The sequence below is a fragment of the Brachycentrus maculatus genome, unplaced genomic scaffold, assembly GCF_059751285.1.
Source record: "Brachycentrus maculatus isolate JH-2025_06_01 unplaced genomic scaffold, ASM5975128v1 h1tg000059l, whole genome shotgun sequence".
Classification (NCBI taxonomy): domain Eukaryota; kingdom Metazoa; phylum Arthropoda; class Insecta; order Trichoptera; family Brachycentridae; genus Brachycentrus; species Brachycentrus maculatus.
The window spans coordinates 896612-919103 of NW_028280813.1; the positions used below are offsets into that span (position 1 = coordinate 896612).

The window sequence follows — 22492 nt, forward strand, 5'->3', positions numbered from 1 at the left end:
CATTAGTGACGGTTGTACACGTTTTTTTAATGGTATTTATTTTCTCTAATATTTCGAAAGAACGCTGATGTGACCTTCTACGACAAGACATGTTTACGTTTAAAAATTGAACTTGTTTTGATGTCGTTTGACATTTTGGTTCCAAAACAAAGAAATAATTTACCTGGTTCGAAAACTCAATAATAAACGACAACTTTGGAATATAATAATGTTTCCTTTTTTTAAAATTACCTAACGTCCAAGTGACTCTGAAATCTAGCTGCGTCTTATGCAACACCACTTATCATGCCCCTACTTAGGCTTCAACTTTTTAAGTTTTATAGCCTATGCCTACTCGTGATTTACTCTTTATGTTTAAAGTTGATATAATTTCATGTAATTCATGAGTGTAAATTGTAGGCAAAAACACTCGCTATCTCGCTAGAGGCATGAGTTTATATATTTCATTGATTCCAAGTTAGCAGCGAAGTTACTAAGGTGTAATATATATATGTGTATATAAATATATATATCTCCTTCTTCTTCTTCATCTTGTTGTAGGCCTTATGGCCTGTTTTTAAGAGGGATTAGCCTCCTGCGATGTCGATTCCCATCATATTTACAATACGCCTAAGAATACCATATACAGTACTTTGAATAAACATAATATGTCTAGCGCATCACTGCGGAGGAAAAAAGGATCACTGTGTAAAAGGAAAAAAAAATTTACAGCGCCGTATTTGAAGTGTGTGTATTAATACATATTGACATTTATTTTTAATATATTGTTTATGACATTGATTATTGTCTGTGGATATCGTGAAAGTCACAATTGCCGTGTGAGGTTATGTTTCCACATAATATTTACTATCGTACTGTGAACTGAGTGGGCCCTCGTCGCTGTTCCAAGTGGAGGATGTAGTTCTGTAACTTAATATCGCTTTAAGGCAAACTATTATACTTTTATAATCCAACACAAAAAAATCCAATACATGTAGCTTTCGAAGTTAGTACGCTTAATTACGCTGGCGGTTGAGAAGTAAGAGGATGGAACGGCTCGAAACAGAACCAGAAGATGTAAAAGAAGTATATCTCAAGATTGAATCAGAGTCTAACAAAGTCATCGTTAATATTCCAGCATATTCCACTGTAAAGAATGAGACTGTCTGCCCATGGGATCTTGCTATCAAGGCAGAACCAAGAAGTGACGATAAATATGGTGATTATCTCAATAAAGTGGAAATACCACTCATAAATATACAAGAGTCTGATAAAGGCAGCTTAGATTTACCAATATCCGGGAGTTCGCGTCTAATTCCGATTATCAAGACTGAAATAAAGATAGAGGATGATTTCCAAACTGCGTCGGGAACTAGTTGTAAAGTAACTAGTGAGATGCATGTCGTTCCTTTTCTGGACACTGAACAGGAATGCTTGGAATCCTTGAGTACAGCTGAAGGGGATTCCAGTAAGTAACATTTAGTGTGTCGTATGAAGAAACGGAGTATGCAAACAGTTTTTTTTTTGAATTACCTAACGTCCAAGTGACTCTGAAATCTAGCTACGGCTTATGCAACACCGTTTATCATGTCCCTACTCAGGCTTCAACTTTAAAAGTTTCATAGCCTATGCCTACTTGTGATTGGATTTACTCTTTATGTTTAAAGTTACTATAATTTCATGTAATTCATGAGTGAAAATTCTAGGCAAAAACACTCGTATGCAAACCGTTGAAAAAAGAATGACTTATATAGTACCAACTCTCAAACAATAACGGCAAATGTTACAACTTTCCGTATTGTGTGAATATGGTATAATATATGGATATGAATATGGTATAGACAGGCGCCGAGGCGTAGTTGGGTAGACGCTCGACTGCCTAACTGGCGTCGCGGGTTTGATTCCCGCCGATTGCAAAATGAATTCAAGAAAGATTTATTTTCAATTTGTCTGGTGTATTTTTCAAATTAACCTTCCCTACCCTTACTATCCTACCTGCAGACTAGCATCTAAAATAGACGCTTTGCGGGTTAAATAAAAATACCGGTTAGCGCGTTAAACTACCGTGCTGATGGTCCCGATTTCTATTCCCGCGGGGTTAAAAGTAAATATACGTGATGTTTCACTCTAATATTTATTTCATATCCCCTGGACTGGTACCTGAAGCAAAATTTTAATTAAATATTATTAATATTCAAAGCATCGACTTTGTGGCCAGATATTTCAACAAAATGTTAGTTTTGAACAACAAACCGAGGTTTTAGGATACTGATTTCGAGATGAGCCGATCTCTTCATCAGGACAATCACTACATCAGACCCACTAGACAGTTACCTCTCTCTTTTTCCTATTAACACACCAAACCAATAATACTCGCACACTGACACAAAGACAAATGATTAACAACATGAGTTGTTATTCCTAAAACTAACTAACTAACTAACCATCACGCCGCTTCCCCGCAGGGGTAGGCAGAGAGAATAGAGCGCCACACCACTCTATCCTTGCAAACAGTCTTCGCCTCTTTCAGGTTCATGCATCTCCTCATACATACCCGCCGATTGTTACGACTCCTAACCTGACCACTTTAAAGTATTTGGCATATCTGATCGTGCCAGGTTTTCCTCTTCTTCTTTACCAACTAACATTCGCCTCATAAATTTGTTTTACCGTTCTTTCCTCACTCATTCGTTCTACATGTCCAAACCATCTCAACACACCTTTCTTAAATCAACTGCATAAATGTTTGAATAATGACCAAGAAACAAGAACCTCTCGAAATCGGCAGACTTAAACATCAGTTAGTGGTTATATGCTTATATTACTAATATTTATTTAATTTTTATAATAATTTTTGTTATTATTTCAGACTTGACTGAGAACGGATTAGTACCCGCAACTTCAAAGAACCCTACTAAAAAGAACTTTACTAAAAAGAACCCCACTAAAAAGAAACGTTCTCAAAACATGAACAAAGAAGATGTCTTCTACTGTTCTCTGTGTAATTTTAGAACTCCATATGAGAGTCATCTGAAGTTACACACGCTAACTCATACGGGTGAGAAACCATTCGCTTGTACAGAATGTGAATTCAAGTGCGCGAGGAAATATAATCTAAAGAGGCATATGACAATCCACGGTGGCGAGAAGCGCTTCTCTTGTTCGGAGTGTCAATACAAGTCCTTGAGTAATGGAGAATTAATAAAACACATATTGACTCATACCGGTGAGAAACCATTCTCTTGTGACCTGTGTCAGTATAAATGCTCCAAGAAAGAAACCTTGAAATCACACACGTCCACTCACACAGGCGAAATGCCTTTCTCTTGCAATACGTGTCAATTTAAATGCTCCTGGAGATCGCAACTTAAAAACCACGTTTTATCCCATACTGGAGAAAAACCATTGACATGTGAATTGTGTCAATTTAAATTCTCGAGTAAAGAAGCCCTGAAAAGACACACTTTTGCTCATACTGGTGTAAAACCGTTCTCTTGCGCTCTGTGTCAATATCGATGCCATAGAAAAAGTCTGCTCAGACATCATATGCTAACGCATACCAAGGAGAAATCATTTTTTTGTTCTGAATGTGACTATAAATGTCCTCGGAAGTCGTATCTGATCAGGCACATCTCGAATCACACTGGTGCGAAACCATTCTCTTGCAATTTGTGTCACTTTAAATGCTTTGATAAAAGTAAGCTGAAACGACACATGGTTACCCATAGCGAGGAAAAATTATTTTCATGCCCGGAATGCCAATTCAAAAGCTCATGGAAGGACAGTTTGAAATTTCACATGTTTACTCACACTGGTGAGAAACCGTTTTCATGTTCCGAGTGTCAATTTAAATGCTCAACGAGACTAACATTGAAACGACATATTTTGACTCATGTTGGTCACGTTCCTTAATCCATATCCTCTGAAAGAGAATTCTGAAAGCTTCGGCCACATTTTTGGGTCCGGTATTTTTTTTTTAAATGAGAAATATTTGTGTTTTTATTATTTACACAAATATTTCAATTTCATACTATTTCTGTGAGCCTAAGCGGCTCATTATTAGAAATAGGTATGAAATTGTGGTAGAGTGGATTCGAACCGAGAAACTCTGACTTAAGAGTCTGCGATACTAAGCACGGGACCACTACCCGACCGGTATTGACTGGGGGAAACTAGTTTTATTTTAATCTAATAAAACTTAACTAACCTAACCTAACCTAACCAACTGAAGATGGACCTCAAGAATTTTACGATGGAGACCTCGGGAGAACAAAAAAGGTGTCGGAAGACCCCAAAAGAGATGGTCTGACGATATAGTCGCTGTGGGGGGTAGAAACTGGCTGCAAGCAGCAACCAACCGCAGGAAATGGAAAGAAGGGGAAGAGGCCTATATCCAGCGATGGAGGTCAGAGGGCTCGTGAAGAAGAATAAAACTAACTATCTCGTAGGATGATACAGGCAGAGATAATAGAATGCCATCCCAATCTGTCTAAATGCTTTGATAAGAAATACAGGTGGAATATTCCTACCGGGAACTTTTATAATATTACCGATGTATTTTTAATTGTTCGAATTCATTTTCTTCTGATTCTATTGAGCTGTAATTACCTCTTCCCAATAATTATGAGTTTCCAGTATTATTACTTTCTTTAAAATAACTTAATCTTATTGTAAGAAAATATTATTTTTATAAATACACAATTTTTTTAAAATATACGCATTTTTTTTTAACCCTTTTTATGTTATTATGGTGTTTTTTTTTTAACCTTTTAATGGATCATTCTATGATGTGTTATTATTGGCTAATAAATTAATATAAAAAATCACAAGACTATCGGTAACGTTCTTATAGAAACCTGTAGAGAACCAAGGGAGATATGAAGGTTTAAACTTTAGATATTTGAATAAAACGAAAAACGGACAGCACTATGCGTCATCAAATTTTACGTCATCGGATGTGTTATGGGGCGTATCCATTTATGTATCTGCTTTATAGAGCTGTAATAGTAGTAGTGTGGATTCGTTTCTGTGACGTCATTCGTTACCAACGTACGAAAACAACGTTTTTACGAAGGTGAATTTTGCAAAACAAAATGATGAATGAAAATATTGATTATATCAGCTGTTATAAACACAAAACAAGTATTACACAGTACTTTATAGGTTGAGTATGTTAAATTAGATATTCCTCCCGAGTGAAAATACCCTATTATGTATGCGACGACTAAATAAAAAAAACTAAGTTTACATATTTTTTAGGATGCAAAAATTACCGCCTCCGCGGTGTAATGGTTAGCGTGTTTAGCTACTATTCTGAGGGTCCCGGGTTTGATTCCCAGGGGAGGGGGGTGAAAATAAGCATTGGTGATTTTACATAATAATATTTATTACCCTGGACTGGTCATGGAAGCGCAAGAGTGATCACCTTGCTTTCATGTAAGTATGTAACTATCAAGATAACATTGCGTCATACGATGCAGTTCCCTATGCACCATTGGGTGCGAATAACGGTTAGAAGAATAATAAATTATATTGTACGTACATATAAAAGTGACTTTTATAAAAAAATATGAATATAATTTTATGAATTATTTGTATAATTGAATAAATACGTTAAAATGATATTCATCGCCATTATTTGAAATTTTTTTGAAATTCTGGTCCGCCAACGATTTTTTAAATAAAAAACTAACTAACTAACCAGCACTGTCCGCCTCCATAGTGTAGTGGTTAGTGCGCTACGCTACCATGGAGGTCCCGGGTTCAAGAGGATAAAAATAAATATTAGTGATTTTGCAGTCTAATATTTATTTGAAAAATGAGACTGGACTGTTATCTGAAGCGGAAGGCTGATCACCTCTCATTTGAGTATTTCACGATCAAGATAACACTACTACTATACGTTGCAGTGCCCTATGCACCACTGGGTGCGGATAAGGGTTAGAAGAAAAACTAACCATCATAATTTTTTCGGATCGGTGCTCTTGATGATGCGTGAACACGTTGCGCGTAAATTCGATCACGCTAAACTGTCGTAGTCGCTTTCATTTTTCAAAACCGGACTGCCGGACGGTCAAATTCCGGGTAGTGGACAATCGCCCAAAGGGTAAGTATAATTCAATATAGTATTAGAAATATCCATGAAAATACTTTGAAAAAACTATGTTCAATCTTTGCCACAAACTTTTCTTGTACCTACCCACTAGTTTTTTGAATTTTCCGCCAAAATGAAACAAGTTTTGGAATAAAAATAAAGTTGCTGCGCAGCAGAACACGCATGCGCAGAATTGAAAATTAGAAAATTGCGCAACCTTACGCACCTAACTTCGCACTCTCTTTCATACAAAGCGCCAATAGGTACTCTAAGCTTAGTATAATAATTTACTGGAATTAGGCACAGCCGATCTCTCTATCTTTGTTCATCTTATGTGAATTGCCTGAGAGAAAAAAGAGACAAAGAGAAAATATTATTATTATTCTCGGCCATGCGTAAAATGATTAGTCATAAGTTTTAAGATCCTATCTTTTGAGATCCGATTCAATTTGTCACGAACTTTGCGATGCAGATCTTTTAACCAAAAATAACAAATATGTATATTAAATATGTATTAAATTTTGCTGAAAACAAAAACACGGCTTCTGAAATCTGAATATTTACTATAATTTGCATGCCATTGAATATTATTTAAAAAAGGGAATATCTTGTGACTCGAAATCAGATATCCTATACAACCCAAGTGGTGACTTCAATCGTTAATCATTAAAAACACCAGTTTTATGCGAAATTTTAACTCAATTATCAGAGTTTTAATTTTATTTTTATATTTTTATTTACATAGATGTTGCATAAAAATGGTCCCTTGTGTTGTCATGTTTTAAGATGTCAATAAACGGACATCAAACTATTCATAAACGACATAAATTTAATTTCATACTAGCGCTTTTTGCCAGTAAAAAAATAGTCAACGATTAAAAGTTGACAAGAGTTAAATCCAGTTATTTTTTATTGTTTCATTTTGGGTTATATTTTGATATTGGTCTAGGTATATGTAATAATAAATAATAACCATATCCGCTCCCTAGGTGGAGCATATGGAGTCCACAAACTATCTCCAGGCTTTTCTGTCGGCTGCCAGTTCCCTTGCATCCTCCCCAGTCAGTCCGCGTCCCGAAGTTCTGACGAGAACTGCCGACGAATTGTCAGCAGTGGTCGTCCTGGGCGGCGCGAACCTGATGCCTTGTAAAAGAGGCAAGCTTGATTAAGGCTCTCAGGAGGCATGCGGAGTACATGGTCAAGCCAACTGAATCGCCTTTTCTTGACGACAGTTGTGACCAAGATTTGCTGCGTCCTACGCCTTATCTCTTCATTCCTCTCAAAGTCAAACCACCGCCCGCCTAAGATTCTCCGCAAACACCTATTCTCAAAGCTTAGTACACGGCTGCTCTGGGCCCTTGTAAGGTGCCATGTTTCACAGGTATATATGTACTCAGTGAATTTCGTTGAAACATCTGAAATTCTCCCACGTCATGAAATGCGTGAAAGGGAATTCTAAGGATGGGTTCACTTAAGAGCGAAAATAACTATTACCCTCAAGAATATTATACGCGATCCGTTTAGAGCAATCCGCTTCGATCTGTTATGACAGCGAATGCATGGCGAACGCATAACAACTAACAACATCTCCATTGGAAGAATACAGTTGCGCGGGACAGTCCATATTCACTCTAAAGTGGGTATACACTTAATAAATATTAACACTCTTCAGTTATTTCTGTAGTTATCAAGATGACCGAAATGAGCTAGTTCAAAAAATGTAATGAGTAATGACCGATCCAGTTCGACCGTTTACTTTTGGCACCAATTCTTGAAAATCACCTCTATGAAGGTTAAAATACGACAGAGTTAATTTTGTAGCGCGCTATCTCTCTCATACATGCAAGGACACGAACGCCCCAAGTTCCGAGCTTGCCGTCTATACTCTACGTAATCTGTGGTTCATAACAAACCTCGTTCCTCCTCTTCGCTTCCGATTGTTTTGTTAGTACACAAGTCAAATGCGTAATTGATAATTTAATCGCGATCCATTCGTCAGATTAAAGTGTTTCAAATACCGTCGCGATAGCGGATTGACGGGTGCTGACAGTTTGGAGTCGAAATAGTCATGGAGGCGGAAAGTTTGGTTGACGGCGTGGCCGACGGCTCGATGCCGCCGCCGGCGAGTGTCCCCGCCAGGGCCATGGGAGATGGGTCCGAGAGGATCAGGAGAAAAGCCAAGAAGATCGTCAGACAGGGCAGCAGGGACAACGCTGTAGTCGTGGGTCCGATCCCGCAGCATCGCAGTTGGAAAAACAGCCGCCGACCGCGCAACGGCCATGGCCGGGGCCTTCCGAAGAAAGGTAACGCAAATTGCACAAAAAAGCTGATGTCAATACCTCACAATATCACGATAACATCAATCAGTCTTCCATTTATGATTTGGCAAAATTTTAACTTCTCCGCGTGCTTTTGAGCGCTTTAATTTCAATAATTCCGGTGACCCCTGTTTTCGAATCCTCCATTTTTTTCATGCAATTGGTCGAGACCTTCTCAAAAACGGATAAATAAAATGTATTTTAAAAAGTAATGGCAAAACTTTATTTTATCATAAAACATCGTTCAATCTTCTATCTTTGACGTGATGTAAAATTTAAACTAATCCGCGTGTTTATAAACGCGTTAATTACGGCGACCCGCATGGTCGAATCCTCCATTTTTCTGTTACTAATTTAATTTTTACTAGCCTTTATTTTAACCGATCAAATGATCGCAATAAACCCTAGACTTGTTGAATTTTAATCCTGAAAATATAATGATTCCCGATATAAAATTTCAATGTCATCACATCTCATATATGAGGATTTGTTTTTAGAAATACAATACACGTCAGCGGTTCCGATTTTTATGAATTTATTTCATATCCACGACATAATTTATAATATACCCAATAATAAAATAATAATTCGTGGGTGTGTACAGTAATCTTGATAAGCTTAAAATAGATTTCTCATTATTATTTTTGTTTTACGACCGAATTTTACTTTTATCAAACCTGTTTTTAAAGATAATACAACATACAGCCGAACGTCAACAATAATAAATAATAAACCCCAATATGTTATCGTTTAACTGTTGAAAACATAGGTTAAGAATTGATTAGATTTCGCTCGATTTTATTTAAAACTAATCAAGATGGCCGAATTTAAAAATATACCTTTTTTATTGTTACAATCATATAAAAATACACCTTGTTTAGACTAGCCGCATAGCCGCATAGCCGCCGGGGCTATCGAAGTAAAAGTTGATTTTTCTTACACGCACATATAGCAATGCCGCGGTCGTTCACTTTGGATTTTAAACCAAAACACGAGGCCTCCATTTATTTATTTACGTACGCAGAGAATTGCGCAACATCTGTTTACATTTTCCAATGTTTACAAATTTGCAACGCGGCGCCTCAAGGTCGCGGGACGCCGCCATTTGCAATTTTCTACATGGCAAATTAGCGATATGTTTTGATTGATCTGGTCATATTTATTGGTTTAATTGGCTGTTTTTAGGTTATTTTAGGTTAGATTCGGTTCTTTGTCTGTATTTAAAACGTGGCCGGGGTCACGTAGGCACGTTTTACGATGTCAACAGTGCTAGTGCGCGTGGCGCCCTACCAGATTTTCCCCTACCGGCAAAACTCCTTTCGACAACTGTTTGCTACCTACCCACGTACAATACGAATATTAATAATTAAAATTATTATTTTTGAACTTTAAACAGCGCAAATGTAAAAAGGTCCATTTATTTTGTCACTTATATTCGTACAACCAGAGTAGGCATTGATAATGAACGACTTGTATAATATATAAATAAAGCTAATCGCTTTGCGTCACCGAAAAGAAACACTGTTCTCGTATTTCGCGATGAAGCCGTAGAAGAAAATATCCAAGTAACCATCGCGCCGCTGCTCCGATGGGGTAGGCAGATAAAATATAACTCCATCCGTCTTTATTCGTTTATTGGGCAATTTATACAGCGCGGTTTTCGTGAGAAAACACATTAACAGTGCTTTACAATTTACAGTAATTGAAACATTTAAAAATGACATAACTAAATAAACTGCATCCTTATACTGACTATCTGTATTCTTATACTGACTATCTGTATTCTTATACTATCTGTATTCTTATACTGAATATCTGTATTCTTTTACTGAATACCTGTATTCTCATACTGACTATCTGTATTCTTATACTGAATACCTGTATTCTCATACTGACTATCTGTATCCTCATACTGACTATCTGTATCCTTATACTGACTCTGTATCCTTATACTGACTATCTGTATTCTTATACTGAATACCTGTATTCTCATACTGACTATCTGTATCCTCATACTGACTATCTGTATCCTTATACTGACTTCCTGTATCCTTATACTGACTTTGTATTCTTATACTGACTTCCTGTATTCTTATACTGACTTCCTGTATTCTTATACTGACTTCCTGTATTCTTATACTGACTTCCTGTATTCTTATACTGACTATCTGTTATTTTATACTATCTGTATCCTTATACTGTATATCTGTATTCTTATACTGACTATCTGTATTCTTATACTTACTATCTGTATTCTTATACTGAATACCTGTATTCTTATACTGACTTCTGTATTCTTATTCTATCTGTATTCTTATACAGACTATCTGTATTCTTATACTGACTCTCTGTATTCTTATACTGACTATCTGTATCCTTATACTGACTATCTGTATTCTAATACTATCTGTATTCTTATACTGACTATCTGTATTCTTATACTGACTATCTGTATCCTTATACTGACTATCTGTTTTCTTATACTGACTCTCTGTATCCTTATACTGACTATCTGTATTCTCGTACTGACTTCTGTATCCTTAAACTGACTGTATATACATCCTTTTACTGACTTTACCTGTATCTTTATACTGACTGTATCCTTATACTGACTATATCTGCCTTCTTATACCGACAGTATCTACATCTTTATACTGACTTTATCTGCCTTCTTATACCGACAGTATCTACATCCTTATACTGACAATATCTGCTTTCTTATACTGACTGTATCTGTATCCTTATACTGACCGTATCTGTATCCTTATACTGACTCTATATGTATTCCAGGCGGAGCGGGCGGCAAGGGGGTATGGGGCAAGCTGGGCTCCGAGCTGCTGGAGGAGTATGAGGACTTCAACGACCCCAACTACGACTCGGAGAACATGAACAGCGGAGACGTGGAGCTCAAGAGAGTCATCCCGGAGCTCGCAAAGGAGGACGTGCAGGTTTGTCCCGACTTTGGCTTTCTATCCTCATAAATTATGTTTTACTGGTCTTTCCTCGCTCATTGGTTCCACACGCCCAAACCATCCCAAGCCGCCTTCCTTAGTTTGCTGGATAGTGCTCATCTCAGCCTTGCACCCTTTCCTTATATCACCATTGGAACATCTACCATACATGGTCTTGCCGCACTGAGAGATGGCATCCCGACTGCATCCAGTCTACTCTCATCCTTCCCAAACCATCCCAAGCCGCCTTCCTTAGTTTGCTGGATAGTGCTCATCTCAGCCTTGCACCCTTTCCTTATATCACCATTGGAACATCTACCATACATGGTCTTGCCGCACTGAGAGATGGCATCCCGACTGCATCCAGTCTACTCTCATCCTTCCCAAACCATCCCAAGCCGCCTTCCTTAGTTTGCTGGATAGTGCTCATCTCAGCCTTGCACCCTTTCCTTATATCACCATTGGAACATCTACCATACATGGTCTTGCCGCAATGAGAGATGGCATCCCGACTGCATCCAGTCTACTCTCATCCTTCCCAAACCATCCCAAGCCGCCTTCCTTAGTTTGCTGGATAGTGCTCATCTCAGCCTTGCACCCTTTCCTTATATCACCATTGGAACATCTACCATACATGGTCTTGCCGCACTGAGAGATGGCATCCCGACTGCATCCAGTCTACTCTCATCCTTCCCAAACCATCCCAAGCCGCCTTCCTTAGTTTGCTGGATAGTGCTCATCTCAGCCTTGCACCCTTTCCTTATATCACCTACACCTATACATGGTCTTGCCGCACTGAGAGATGTCCCTGAAAATGCTCTGGTGATAATCCAGACTTGTGAACAAGTATTTGGACGGATGTGAGTCGTGGCACCTCACCAAAGCTCAAAGCAAGAAACTAGCAAGTTTTGGAAACCTGGTGCCTGAGGCGAATACTGGGTATAAAGTGGTATGACTTGGTCAGGAATGACGATGTGAGGAGAAGAACTCAACAGCCCCTCATACTGGAAGTCCTGAAGAGGAGAAGGCGGACATGGTTGGGACATGTCCTCAGAATGCCACCTGAGAGCATCAACCCCTCGTGTCTCTTCTTCCAACCCCGAGGGTTTCGGCGCCCATTCACCGACTATACTCAGCGGGACTTGGAGACGCCGGACTGACCTGGGAGGAAGCCAAGGAGATGGCGCGTGACAGAGTGACTTGGAGACGTCTCGTGTTGGCCATACGCTCCACCTAGGGAGCGAACATGGAAAGAAGAAGAATTTGGACACACTCAAAACGTTATTTAAACTATAATTGTTTTTTTTCCAGAAAAAGGCTGAACCTATAATTTTAGAGTATTTTGAGAATGGCGACACCAACGAAGCGATGGAGAGCTTCCTGGAGTTCATCCCTCCCAGCCAGAGGCACACGGTGAGTCAAGTCATGACCTCAGCCAGCGCGGGTCACGGTTCAATATCATACACTGAATTCAATTCAATTTATAATCAAAATGTAACTTTGTTTTAAAATCACTATAAATATTTTATTATAACTTAATTATAATGTCTACCGGTTTCCAAGCTAACCGCTTCTTTATCAAGACTGATTAATACTAAAACACTATCTAATTTCTCAGGAGATCATTTTTTACTACTACTACTACCATCACGCCGTTTCTCCGCAGGGGTAGGCAGAGAGGATGGAACGCCACACTCTTCTGTCCTGACATACACTCCTCGCCTCCTTCACATCCATACATCTAGTCATACATGCCCTACGATTACGCAGACTTTTGACACCGCCAGATTTTAGGTTCTGATTGATCTGATCGTGCCAAGTCTTTTTTAAATTTTTAAAATTTTAAAAATATAATAAAATGTATTAAAAATAAATATCAAGCCACTTATTGAACTTTTTACTGTGCAACAGATCTTTTTAGGTAAAACCTGAATGTTTTTTCTCCATTTAAAAAATATTTAGTACATTTAAAAAAATAATTAAGCAATACCCTTTCTTCAAAATGCAAAAACAACACTTTCTGCCCTGTAGCGGGTAAATATTAAGTTAAAAATATGCCACCTTTGCTGGGATATAGTACAGTTTCTGGGCATTCCGAAAACATGCACAACTGAAAATTGTCAATTTTTGATATACTACGTTCTTGAAAGGAGTGAGCGATATGAGGACTGTCCGATGTTTGATTTCTATCTCGTTTGTTTCCAGATATGCGAGATTATCGTGGAGATGGGTTTGGACCACAAGCCGTCCCATAGAGAAATGTGTTCTATCCTCATCTCCGACCTCTACGGCCATATGCTCTCGGAACGGGACATCGCTCAAGGTATTTGACATACAAGTCCTATTTTAATTTTTGGAAGTAAAAAATGTTTTTTTGATCATTATTTACATGAAGGCAAGGTGATCACTCTTGCGCTTCAGGACGACGGGACGGAGAAATATCTAATTTAACATACCCAACCTATAAAGGATTGTATTAGACTCGTGAAGTGTTTATAACAGCCGATGTAATCAATATTTTCGTTCGTCATTTTCTTTTGGAAAATTCGCCTTTGAAAAAACGTTATTTTCGTAAGTTGGCAATGAATGACGTCACAAAAACGTTGGATTTATTTTAATTTTGGTGTCATTGCTAAATTATTGGCGGCTCTATTTGTCGATGAACGACGTCGCAGCACCGATGGAGTTCCGGAGTCGTACTTTCCCGACCCATTTTTGTTCCCATTCATGTTTTCCTACTGCGGTCTCGGATGGATCTGGCTTACGCTTGTGATTGGTGTTTAGCCTTTGAGAACCTGCTGGGGAACCTAGATGACCTGACGCTGGACCAGCCCTCGGCGGCCGACCTGGTGGGCTGCTTCATGGCGCGGTGCGTCGGAGACGACTGCCTGCCTCCGCGCTTCATATCCTCGCAGCTGCTGGCCCTCGACCTGCATCCGCTGGCTAGGTAACCTGATCTGAGAATAGTCATAAAAGTTTTGTTGACCAATTTTTTTTTTTTTTTTATGATATTAATGATAGAATGAGACTGCCATTGTTGAAAAAACCAAGTCACAAAATTGTTTAACCGGATCCACGCGGCTCGCATAACCGTATGTGTTTTAACAAAAAATGCCCCATACGCGGCTGACATAAGCGTATGTGTTTTTACTTTGCTCCAAGTTTCCAACCTCAGTTCAACTTGGAGGGATTTCTTCATGGTGTGGAACTTTGGATAAAATAATACGTCAATCCTCGGCCTTATGACATCTGTTGAAATATCTGACTAATAATTTGTAACATCACAAGGATAAATAAAAGAACAGATCCCTGATTTTTCTTGCGGTCGGTAATTATTCCGCGCCATAATCATGCCCTATATCTGTCTCACTCTCGACGCTACGCATCGCCCTTGGGTAAGAGTGACACACGATGCGTGCTTTGATTTATTTATGTCACGATCTTATTTGTTTATATTACGATATATTTCAAGAATAATGTGACACACGTGTATTATAGAGTACCAAAAAGGCACAATGAATCCCATTGAACGTTTTTGTTTAGGGAAATAAATCGTTTCTTAACTAAATACATGATAAAAGTAATCATTTAAGAAACGGTGAAATACCGCCGCGCACAGGCGTCTCTCAGGAACAAAGTTAACGCGGATAAAAGTTTAATGTATAAGGGTTTGAAAATGTATGATGAGATGCCTGAATGTATGGAGAATGAAAAGAGTCTGAAAGAATTTTAAAATAAATGTTTTGTTTACTGTAAGCTCTTTTTTATAGATAACCAGTTGAGTTCTTCTCTCATTTTTTCTATATTATTATATCTATTTTTCCTATTACTTGATCTGTATTTCCAATTGATTTTCAGACAAGCCCTGGGCAAGGCCAACACCCTGCTGTCCATGAAGCATGGGCTTGTACGGCTGGACAGCATCTGGGGAGTGGGAGGGAGCCTCAGGTAATTGACTGTCTTTGCCTCTTCCACATTCATTCATCTCCTCATACGTACCTGCTGATTATTATCAATCCTGACCTGACCACGCTCAAGTATTTGAAATACTTGATCATGCCAAGTTTTCCCTAGACTTCTTCTATTTCTAACTACATTTACTTCGTAAATTTGTTCAACTGTTCTTTCTTCACTCATTCCAACGAATGGGGGCGTGGCTTAAACGGCGGCTGATTTGCACATGTAAAAAGATACCTACCGCCAACGGTTGGCAGCTGATAGGCCGATGGGTTAGTAAATAATGTAAAAAATTCAAAAGCTTAAATGATATTTTGTCTGATTTTTCAAAACTTTTTATGTCCGCCATTACTGATTATAATTCGCGTAACACCATTTATCCACTGAAATACAATATTTGCCCGCAATGCATTAGCATACATAATTGCACAGCCCTGTTTAACGCACCAACTATCCACTGGTATACTACAGTATTATCCTGCAATGCTCACGTAGAGATGTCTCATGGTGTCATTGCACAGCCCTGTTTAACGCACCAACTATCTACTGATATACAGTATTATCCCGCAATGCTTCGTTAGAGATGTCTCTCGGTGACATTGCACAGCCCTGTTTAACGCACCAACTATCCACTGGTATACTACAGTATTATCCCGCAATGCTTACGTAGAGATGTCTCATGGTGTCATTGCACAGCCCTGTTTAACGCACCAACTATCCACTGGTATACTACAGTATTATCCCGCAATGCTTACGTAGAGATGTCTCATGGTGTCATTGCACAGCCCTGTTTAACGCACCAACTATCTACTGATATACAGTATTATCCCGCAATGCTTCGTTAGAGATGTCTCTCGGTGACATTGCACAGCCCTGTTTAACGCACCAACTATCCACTGGTATACTACAGTATTATCCCGCAATGCTTACGTAGAGATGTCTCATGGTGTCATTGCACAGCCCTGTTTAACGCACCAACTATCCACTGGTATACTACAGTATTATCCCGCAATGCTTACGTAGAGATGTCTCATGGTGTCATTGCACAGCCCTGTTTAACGCACCAACTATCTACTGATATACAGTATTATCCCGCAATGCTTCGTTAGAGATGTCTCTCGGTGACATTGCACAGCCCTGTTTAACGCACCAACTATCCACTGGTATACTACAGTATTATCCCGCAATGCTTACGTAGAGATGTCTCATGGTGTCATTGCACAGCCCTGTTTAACGCACCAACTATCCACTGGTATACTACAGTATTATCCCGCAATGCTTACGTAGAGATGTCTCATGGTGTCATTGCACAGCCCTGTTTAACGCACCAACTATCTACTGATATACAGTATTATCCCGCAATGCTTCGTTAGAGATGTCTCTCGGTGACATTGCACAGCCCTGTTTAACGCACCAACTATCCACTGGTATACTACAGTATTATCCCGCAATGCTTACGTAGAGATGTCTCATGGTGTCATTGCACAGCCCTGTTTAACGCACCAACTATCCACTGGTATACTACAGTATTATCCCGCAATGCTTACGTAGAGATGTCTCATGGTGTCATTGCACAGCCCTGTTTAACGCACCAACTATCCACTGGTATACTACAGTATTATCCCGCAATGCTTACGTAGAGATGTCTCATGGTGTCATTGCACAGCCCTGTTTAACGCACCAACTATCCACTGGTATACTACAGTATTATCCCGCAATGCTCACGTAGAGATGTCTCATGGTGTCATTGCACAGCCCTGTTTAACGCACCAACTATCTACTGATATACAGTATTATCCCGCAATGCTTCGTTAGAGATGTCTCTCGGTGACATTGCACAGCCCTGTTTAACGCACCAACTATCCACTGGTATACTACAGTATTATCCCGCAATGCTTACGTAGAGATGTCTCATGGTGTCATTGCACAGCCCTGTTTAACGCACCAACTATCCACTGGTATACTACAGTATTATCCCGCAATGCTCACGTAGAGATGTCTCATGGTGTCATTGCACAGCCCTGTTTAACGCACCAACTATCCACTGGTATACTACAGTATTATCCCGCAATGCTTACGTAGAGATGTCTCATGGTGTCATTGCACAGCCCTGTTTAACGCACCAACTATCCACTGGTATACTACAGTATTATCCCGCAATGCTCACGTAGAGATGTCTCATGGTGTCATTGCACAGCCCTGTTTAACGCACCAACTATCCACTGGTATACTACAGTATTATCCCGCAATGCTTACGTAGAGATGTCTCATGGTGTCATTGCACAGCCCTGTTTAACGCACCAACTATCCACTGGTATACTACAGTATTATCCCGCAATGCTCACGTAGAGATGTCTCACGGTGACATTGCACAGCCCTGTTTAACGCACCAACTATCCACTGATATACAGTAGGCAATGCTTACATAGAAATGTCTCACAGTGACATTGCACAGCCCTGTTTACCGCCCTAACTCGGAGACTGTGTTGCAGGCCTGTCAAGTCGCTGGTGCGGCAAATGAACCTACTGCTGAAGGAGTTCCTGAGCTCCGGGGACGTGCGGGAGGCGCAGAGGTGTCTCCGCGACCTCGAGGTGCCGCACTTCCACCACGAGCTGGTCTACGAGGTCGGTGACTCTTCAAACTCCGCACTTAGTGCTAAAGCTGTGGATATTCTTCCAAAAGATACATTTTTACGTGTCATTAACCCTTCCCTAACGGTGCCAAAAACTTCCGCGCTCATAGGTGATACGTCGCTCGCTCCTTTCAAGAACGTCATAAATCAAAAATCGACAATTATCAGTTGTGCATGTTTTCAGAATGCCCAGGAAATGTGCTATATTCCAGCAAAAGCGGCATATTTTTAACTTAATATTTACCCGCTACAGGGCAGAAAGTGTTGTTTTTGCATTTTGAAGAAAAGGTATTGTTTAATAATTTTTTTAAATATACTAAATATTTTTCAAATGGAGAAAAAACCTTCAGGTTTTACCTAAAAAGATCTGTTGCACAGTAAAAAGTTCAGTAAGTGGCTTAATATTTATTTTTAATACATTTTATTATATTTTTAAACTTTAAAAACATTCTCCTGAAAAATCAAGTTTTTTGATTTATGACGTTCTTGAAAGGAGTGAGCGATGTATTTTGTACGCCATATGAAAATGGAAAAGACAGAAAAGCCTGGAGACGGTTTGTGGACTCCATATGCTCCACCTAGGGAGCGGATATGGTTATTATATGAAAATGTGGTTTAAAAACGGGAAAAATGTGTGTTATATTCTTAAATGTTGCTTTTATTGACCACCCTTCAAAGTAATTGAATTGTACAGAAATTTTGACTGTCTCTTTGTTTGTAAATGCATTCAGACTGTTGTGATGGCCCTGGAAGCTGTCAGCAGCACCGTGGAGCAGCAGCTGGTGGAGCTGCTGACGTCCTTCAGCGACAGCTGCCTGATCACCATGGACATGATGGAGCGGGTAACTGTTTTGCTCCTTTCAATTCAATTTATTAACCCGTATTGCATCTATTGCCGTTTTTTATAGAACTACCGTTGACTGCGCATCGCATGCATAGTCGTTTTTCAACTTTAATATAACAAAACCCTTACCGCACTCCAATGGTGCATAGGGCACTGCTTCATATAAACGCAGTGTTATCTCGATCGATTACACATGAAGGAAAGGTGATCAGCCCCTCCGCTTCAGGTACCAGTCCAGTGTAATATTGAATAAATATTAGAGTGAAAAAATCACTTATTAATTATTAAATCCCCCTGGGAATCGAACCTGGGACCTCGGGAACGGTAGCCGAGCATGCTGACCATTACACTACGGAGGCGGACAAAAACAACTCCACTTTACGTACTCATATCAACACCTATGGATAATTATTTGCACTTAAATTTGGTTTGAGGCATGGATGAATTAGTTCCCTTTGATCTAGTGTCATAAAATATCAAAATTATTTTAATTTAGTGTCAACTTTGTCGTGAATACTTCCGGTCGGCTGGTGCTGGGCGCGTGGTCTCAGTATTGTATAGTCTGTCCAATCGGTTTAGGCGATCTAAATTATTATTAACTATACTAAATTATACAGTAAGCAAGAAGACTCTTGTTACAGATGTAGAAGCATCCCTTATGGGAATACCCCCTCAGGCACATGGAACAGGTATTGTTCAGCATATCTTCCTACAGGCATAACCATCGGCAGGTTGCTCCTGTATATAGGAATGGGAAACTATCTATGCCCACGCTGTCCTTAGCTAACTATCGGGAACATACAGACCGATGCTCCGGATAGTTTCAGGATTATCCATCATACCGCGCAACAATGGATAGAAATGCCTTATCGAATACACATTCCTTCTAGTCTCTAGACTGTTGTAGGCCGAGCATACCCTGGAGGAACTGGGTCGGGTAGAGCCGAGGATAATAGCCGTACTCTCTCATGTAGAGAAACTTCTTTTGGACTTTCTCTGCCATAAGAGAGTACTTAGCTCGTGTAGCCCCCAAATACGCCATTGATAGCTTCGTCTCTCCCTCGGTGCAGGCGCCCTATGCACGTTGCGTGACACGAGTCCACATGTTTCAGGGCTTCCTGCGGGTGTTTGACGACATGGCGGACATCGTGCTGGACGTGCCGCTGGCGTACATCACACTGAACCGCTTCATGGAGCGCTGCCACGGCCGGAAGATACTCACGGACCGCGTGCACAGCAAGATGCCCACCAGGTGAGGAGAGCCGGGTGGATCCATTGTAGTGGGAGCGATAGAGATGGAACTGGGTGAATTAATGGGGAAGAGAGGAGGGGAATTAATTATAATGAGAGCGAGGGTGATTAATGGATATGAGAGTGGGTGAATGAATTATAATGAGAGTGAGAGTAATTATTAGATATGAGAGTGGGTCCGCCTCCGCAGTGTAATGGTCAGCACGGCCGGCTACCGTTCTGGAGGTCCCGGGTTCGATTCCCAGGTGGGGGTCAAATAAATACAAGTGTTTTTTTCACTCTAATATTTATTCAATATTACCCTGGACTGGTACCTGAAGCGGAGGGCTGATCACCTTTCCTTCGTGTGTTAACGATCAAGATAACCCTGTGTTTATATAATGCAGTGCCCTATGCACCATTGGGGTGCGGATAAGGGTTTGATGAGAGTGGGTAATTAATGAATTAATGGGGATGAGAGTGAGGGTGATTAATGGATATGAGAGTGAGTGAATGAATTAAAATGAGAGTGGGAATAATTATTGGATATGAGAGTGGGTAATTAATGAATTAATGGGGATGAGAGTGGGTGAATTAATTATAATGAGAGTGGGAATAATTATTGGATATGAAAGTGGGTAATTAATGGATTAATGGGGAAGAGAGTGGGTGAATTAATTGTAATGAGAGTGGGAGTAATTATTGGATATGAGAGTGGGTAATTAATGGATTCATGGGGATGAGAGTGGGTGAATTAATTGTAATGAGAGTGGGAGTAATTATTGGATATGAGAGTGGGTAATTAATGGATTCATGGGGATGAGAGTGGGTGAATTAATTGTAATGAGAGTGGGAGTAATTATTGGATATGAGAGTGGGTAATTAATGGATTCATGGGGATGAGAGTGGGTGAATTAATTGTAATGAGAGTGGGAGTAATTATTGGATATGAGAGTGGGTAATTAATGGATTCATGGGGATGAGAGTGGGTGAATTAATTGTAATGAGAGTGGGAGTAATTATTGGATATGAGAGTGGGTAATTAATGGATTCATGGGGATGAGAGTGGGTGAATTAATTGTAATGAGAGTGGGAGTAATTATTGGATATGAGAGTGGGTAATTAATGGATTCATGGGGATGAGAGTGGGTGAATTAATTGTAATGAGAGTGGGAGTAATTATTGGATATGAGAGTGGGTAATTAATGGATTCATGGGGATGAGAGTGGGTGAATTAATTGTAATGAGAGTGGGAGTAATTATTGGATATGAGAGTGGGTAATTAATGGATTCATGGGGATGAGAGTGGGTGAATTAATTGTAATGAGAGTGGGAGTAATTATTGGATATGAGAGTGGGTAATTAATGGATTCATGGGGATGAGAGTGGGTGAATTAATTGTAATGAGAGTGGGAGTAATTATTGGATATGAGAGTGGGTAATTAATGGATTCATGGGGATGAGAGTGGGTGAATTAATTGTAATGAGAGTGGGAGTAATTATTGGATATGAGAGTGGGTAATTAATGGATTCATGGGGATGAGAGTGGGTGAATTAATCATAATGAGAGTGGGAGTAATTATTGGATATGAGAGTGGGTAATTCATGAATTAATGGAGATGAGAGCAGGTGAATTGATTATAATGGGAGTGAGGGTGATTAATGGAGATGAGAGCAAGTGAATTAATGGGGATGAGAGTGGGATAAAAAGAACCCACAGTAGTCTGAATGCTGGCTGGAGTGATAGAGTGGGTAAAGGGTGATATAGAAATTAATGAAGATCAGAGTGATGGGAATGGAGTCGAGAGTGGGACAAATAGAGATCGGAGTAGATAGGACCTGTATACAGACAAGGTTTTAGAGTCTTATTTGAATATTTACTGAATAAGGCAAAAATCGAGGGAAAACAGTCGATAAGTAATGTTTATTTTCATTTTATTCTAGGGGGCGCAAACGCTTTGTGTCCGAAGGGGACGGCGGCGCCCTCAAGGACCACTCGCTGGTGCTGCGCGACTAGAGCGCAGCGCGACGCGCCCGCGGCCGGCGGCGGCGGCCCGCGGACTGAGCCGTCGCGATAGACTGCGCACCGGTGCCTCCTTACACACGGCAACGTCGACTCGTCAACTCGACGGAGAACAACGCAGCAACGGTCGCTCTCTACTCGACGGTTACCCATAAAAAATAAATGAAAAATGGCCGCCCAGATTTGTTATTCCAAAAATTTTTTATTTTTAATTTTTCAAAGCGTCGCTGGCGTTCCGAGCGCCAATACCATATGACTGTAGATGAGAGAAATATTCGTATGTATAATTTTTTATTTTGTTTTAATTTCTTTCTTTGTGTGTGTTCATTTTGGTAGAAGGATAGCTGAATTAGACTTTTTTTTTAATATATATAGCAGATATCGCGATCCCCTGTGCCGTAGCTTATGTCTCTCTCTCTCTCTTGATAACTCCGTTCAGTTGACATTAAAAATGACATTTCGT

The 22492-nt window shown here is 39.8% G+C and overlaps 2 protein-coding genes across 2 annotated transcripts; both read left to right on the forward strand.

The window, feature by feature from the left end:
• Positions 1-883: 883 nt before the first annotated feature.
• Positions 884-4039, forward strand: LOC148311709 (uncharacterized). The gene is made up of 2 exons (XM_088256231.1): positions 884-1447; positions 2849-4039. The coding sequence occupies exons 1-2, from the start codon at positions 1027-1029 to the stop codon at positions 3889-3891; spliced, it is 1464 nt and encodes a 487-aa protein (XP_088112357.1). The 5' UTR covers positions 884-1026; the 3' UTR covers positions 3892-4039.
• Positions 4040-7956: 3917 nt separating this feature from the next.
• On the forward strand, positions 7957-22199 carry Pdcd4 (Programmed cell death 4). The gene is made up of 10 exons (XM_088256233.1): positions 7957-8376; positions 11182-11339; positions 12654-12755; positions 13548-13665; positions 14127-14289; positions 15201-15290; positions 17792-17924; positions 18664-18774; positions 19889-20028; positions 21951-22199. The coding sequence occupies exons 1-10, from the start codon at positions 8142-8144 to the stop codon at positions 22021-22023; spliced, it is 1323 nt and encodes a 440-aa protein (XP_088112359.1). The 5' UTR covers positions 7957-8141; the 3' UTR covers positions 22024-22199.
• Positions 22200-22492: the final 293 nt, after the last annotated feature.

What these genes read in the sequence shown, in the direction of transcription:
- Pdcd4 (XM_088256233.1), top strand. Translation starts at nt 8,142, where the DNA reads ATGGAGGCGGAAAGTTTGGTTGACGGCGTGGCCGACGGCTCGATGCCG. An exon ending in CCATGGACATGATGGAGCGG is followed by an intron (nt 18,775 to 19,888) that starts GTAACTGTTTTG and finishes CACATGTTTCAG; the next exon opens with GGCTTCCTGCGGGTGTTTGA. An exon ending in CACAGCAAGATGCCCACCAG is followed by an intron (nt 20,029 to 21,950) that starts GTGAGGAGAGCC and finishes ATTTTATTCTAG; the next exon opens with GGGGCGCAAACGCTTTGTGT.
- LOC148311709 (XM_088256231.1), top strand. Translation starts at nt 1,027, where the DNA reads ATGGAACGGCTCGAAACAGAACCAGAAGATGTAAAAGAAGTATATCTC. An exon ending in TACAGCTGAAGGGGATTCCA is followed by an intron (nt 1,448 to 2,848) that starts GTAAGTAACATT and finishes TTATTATTTCAG; the next exon opens with ACTTGACTGAGAACGGATTA.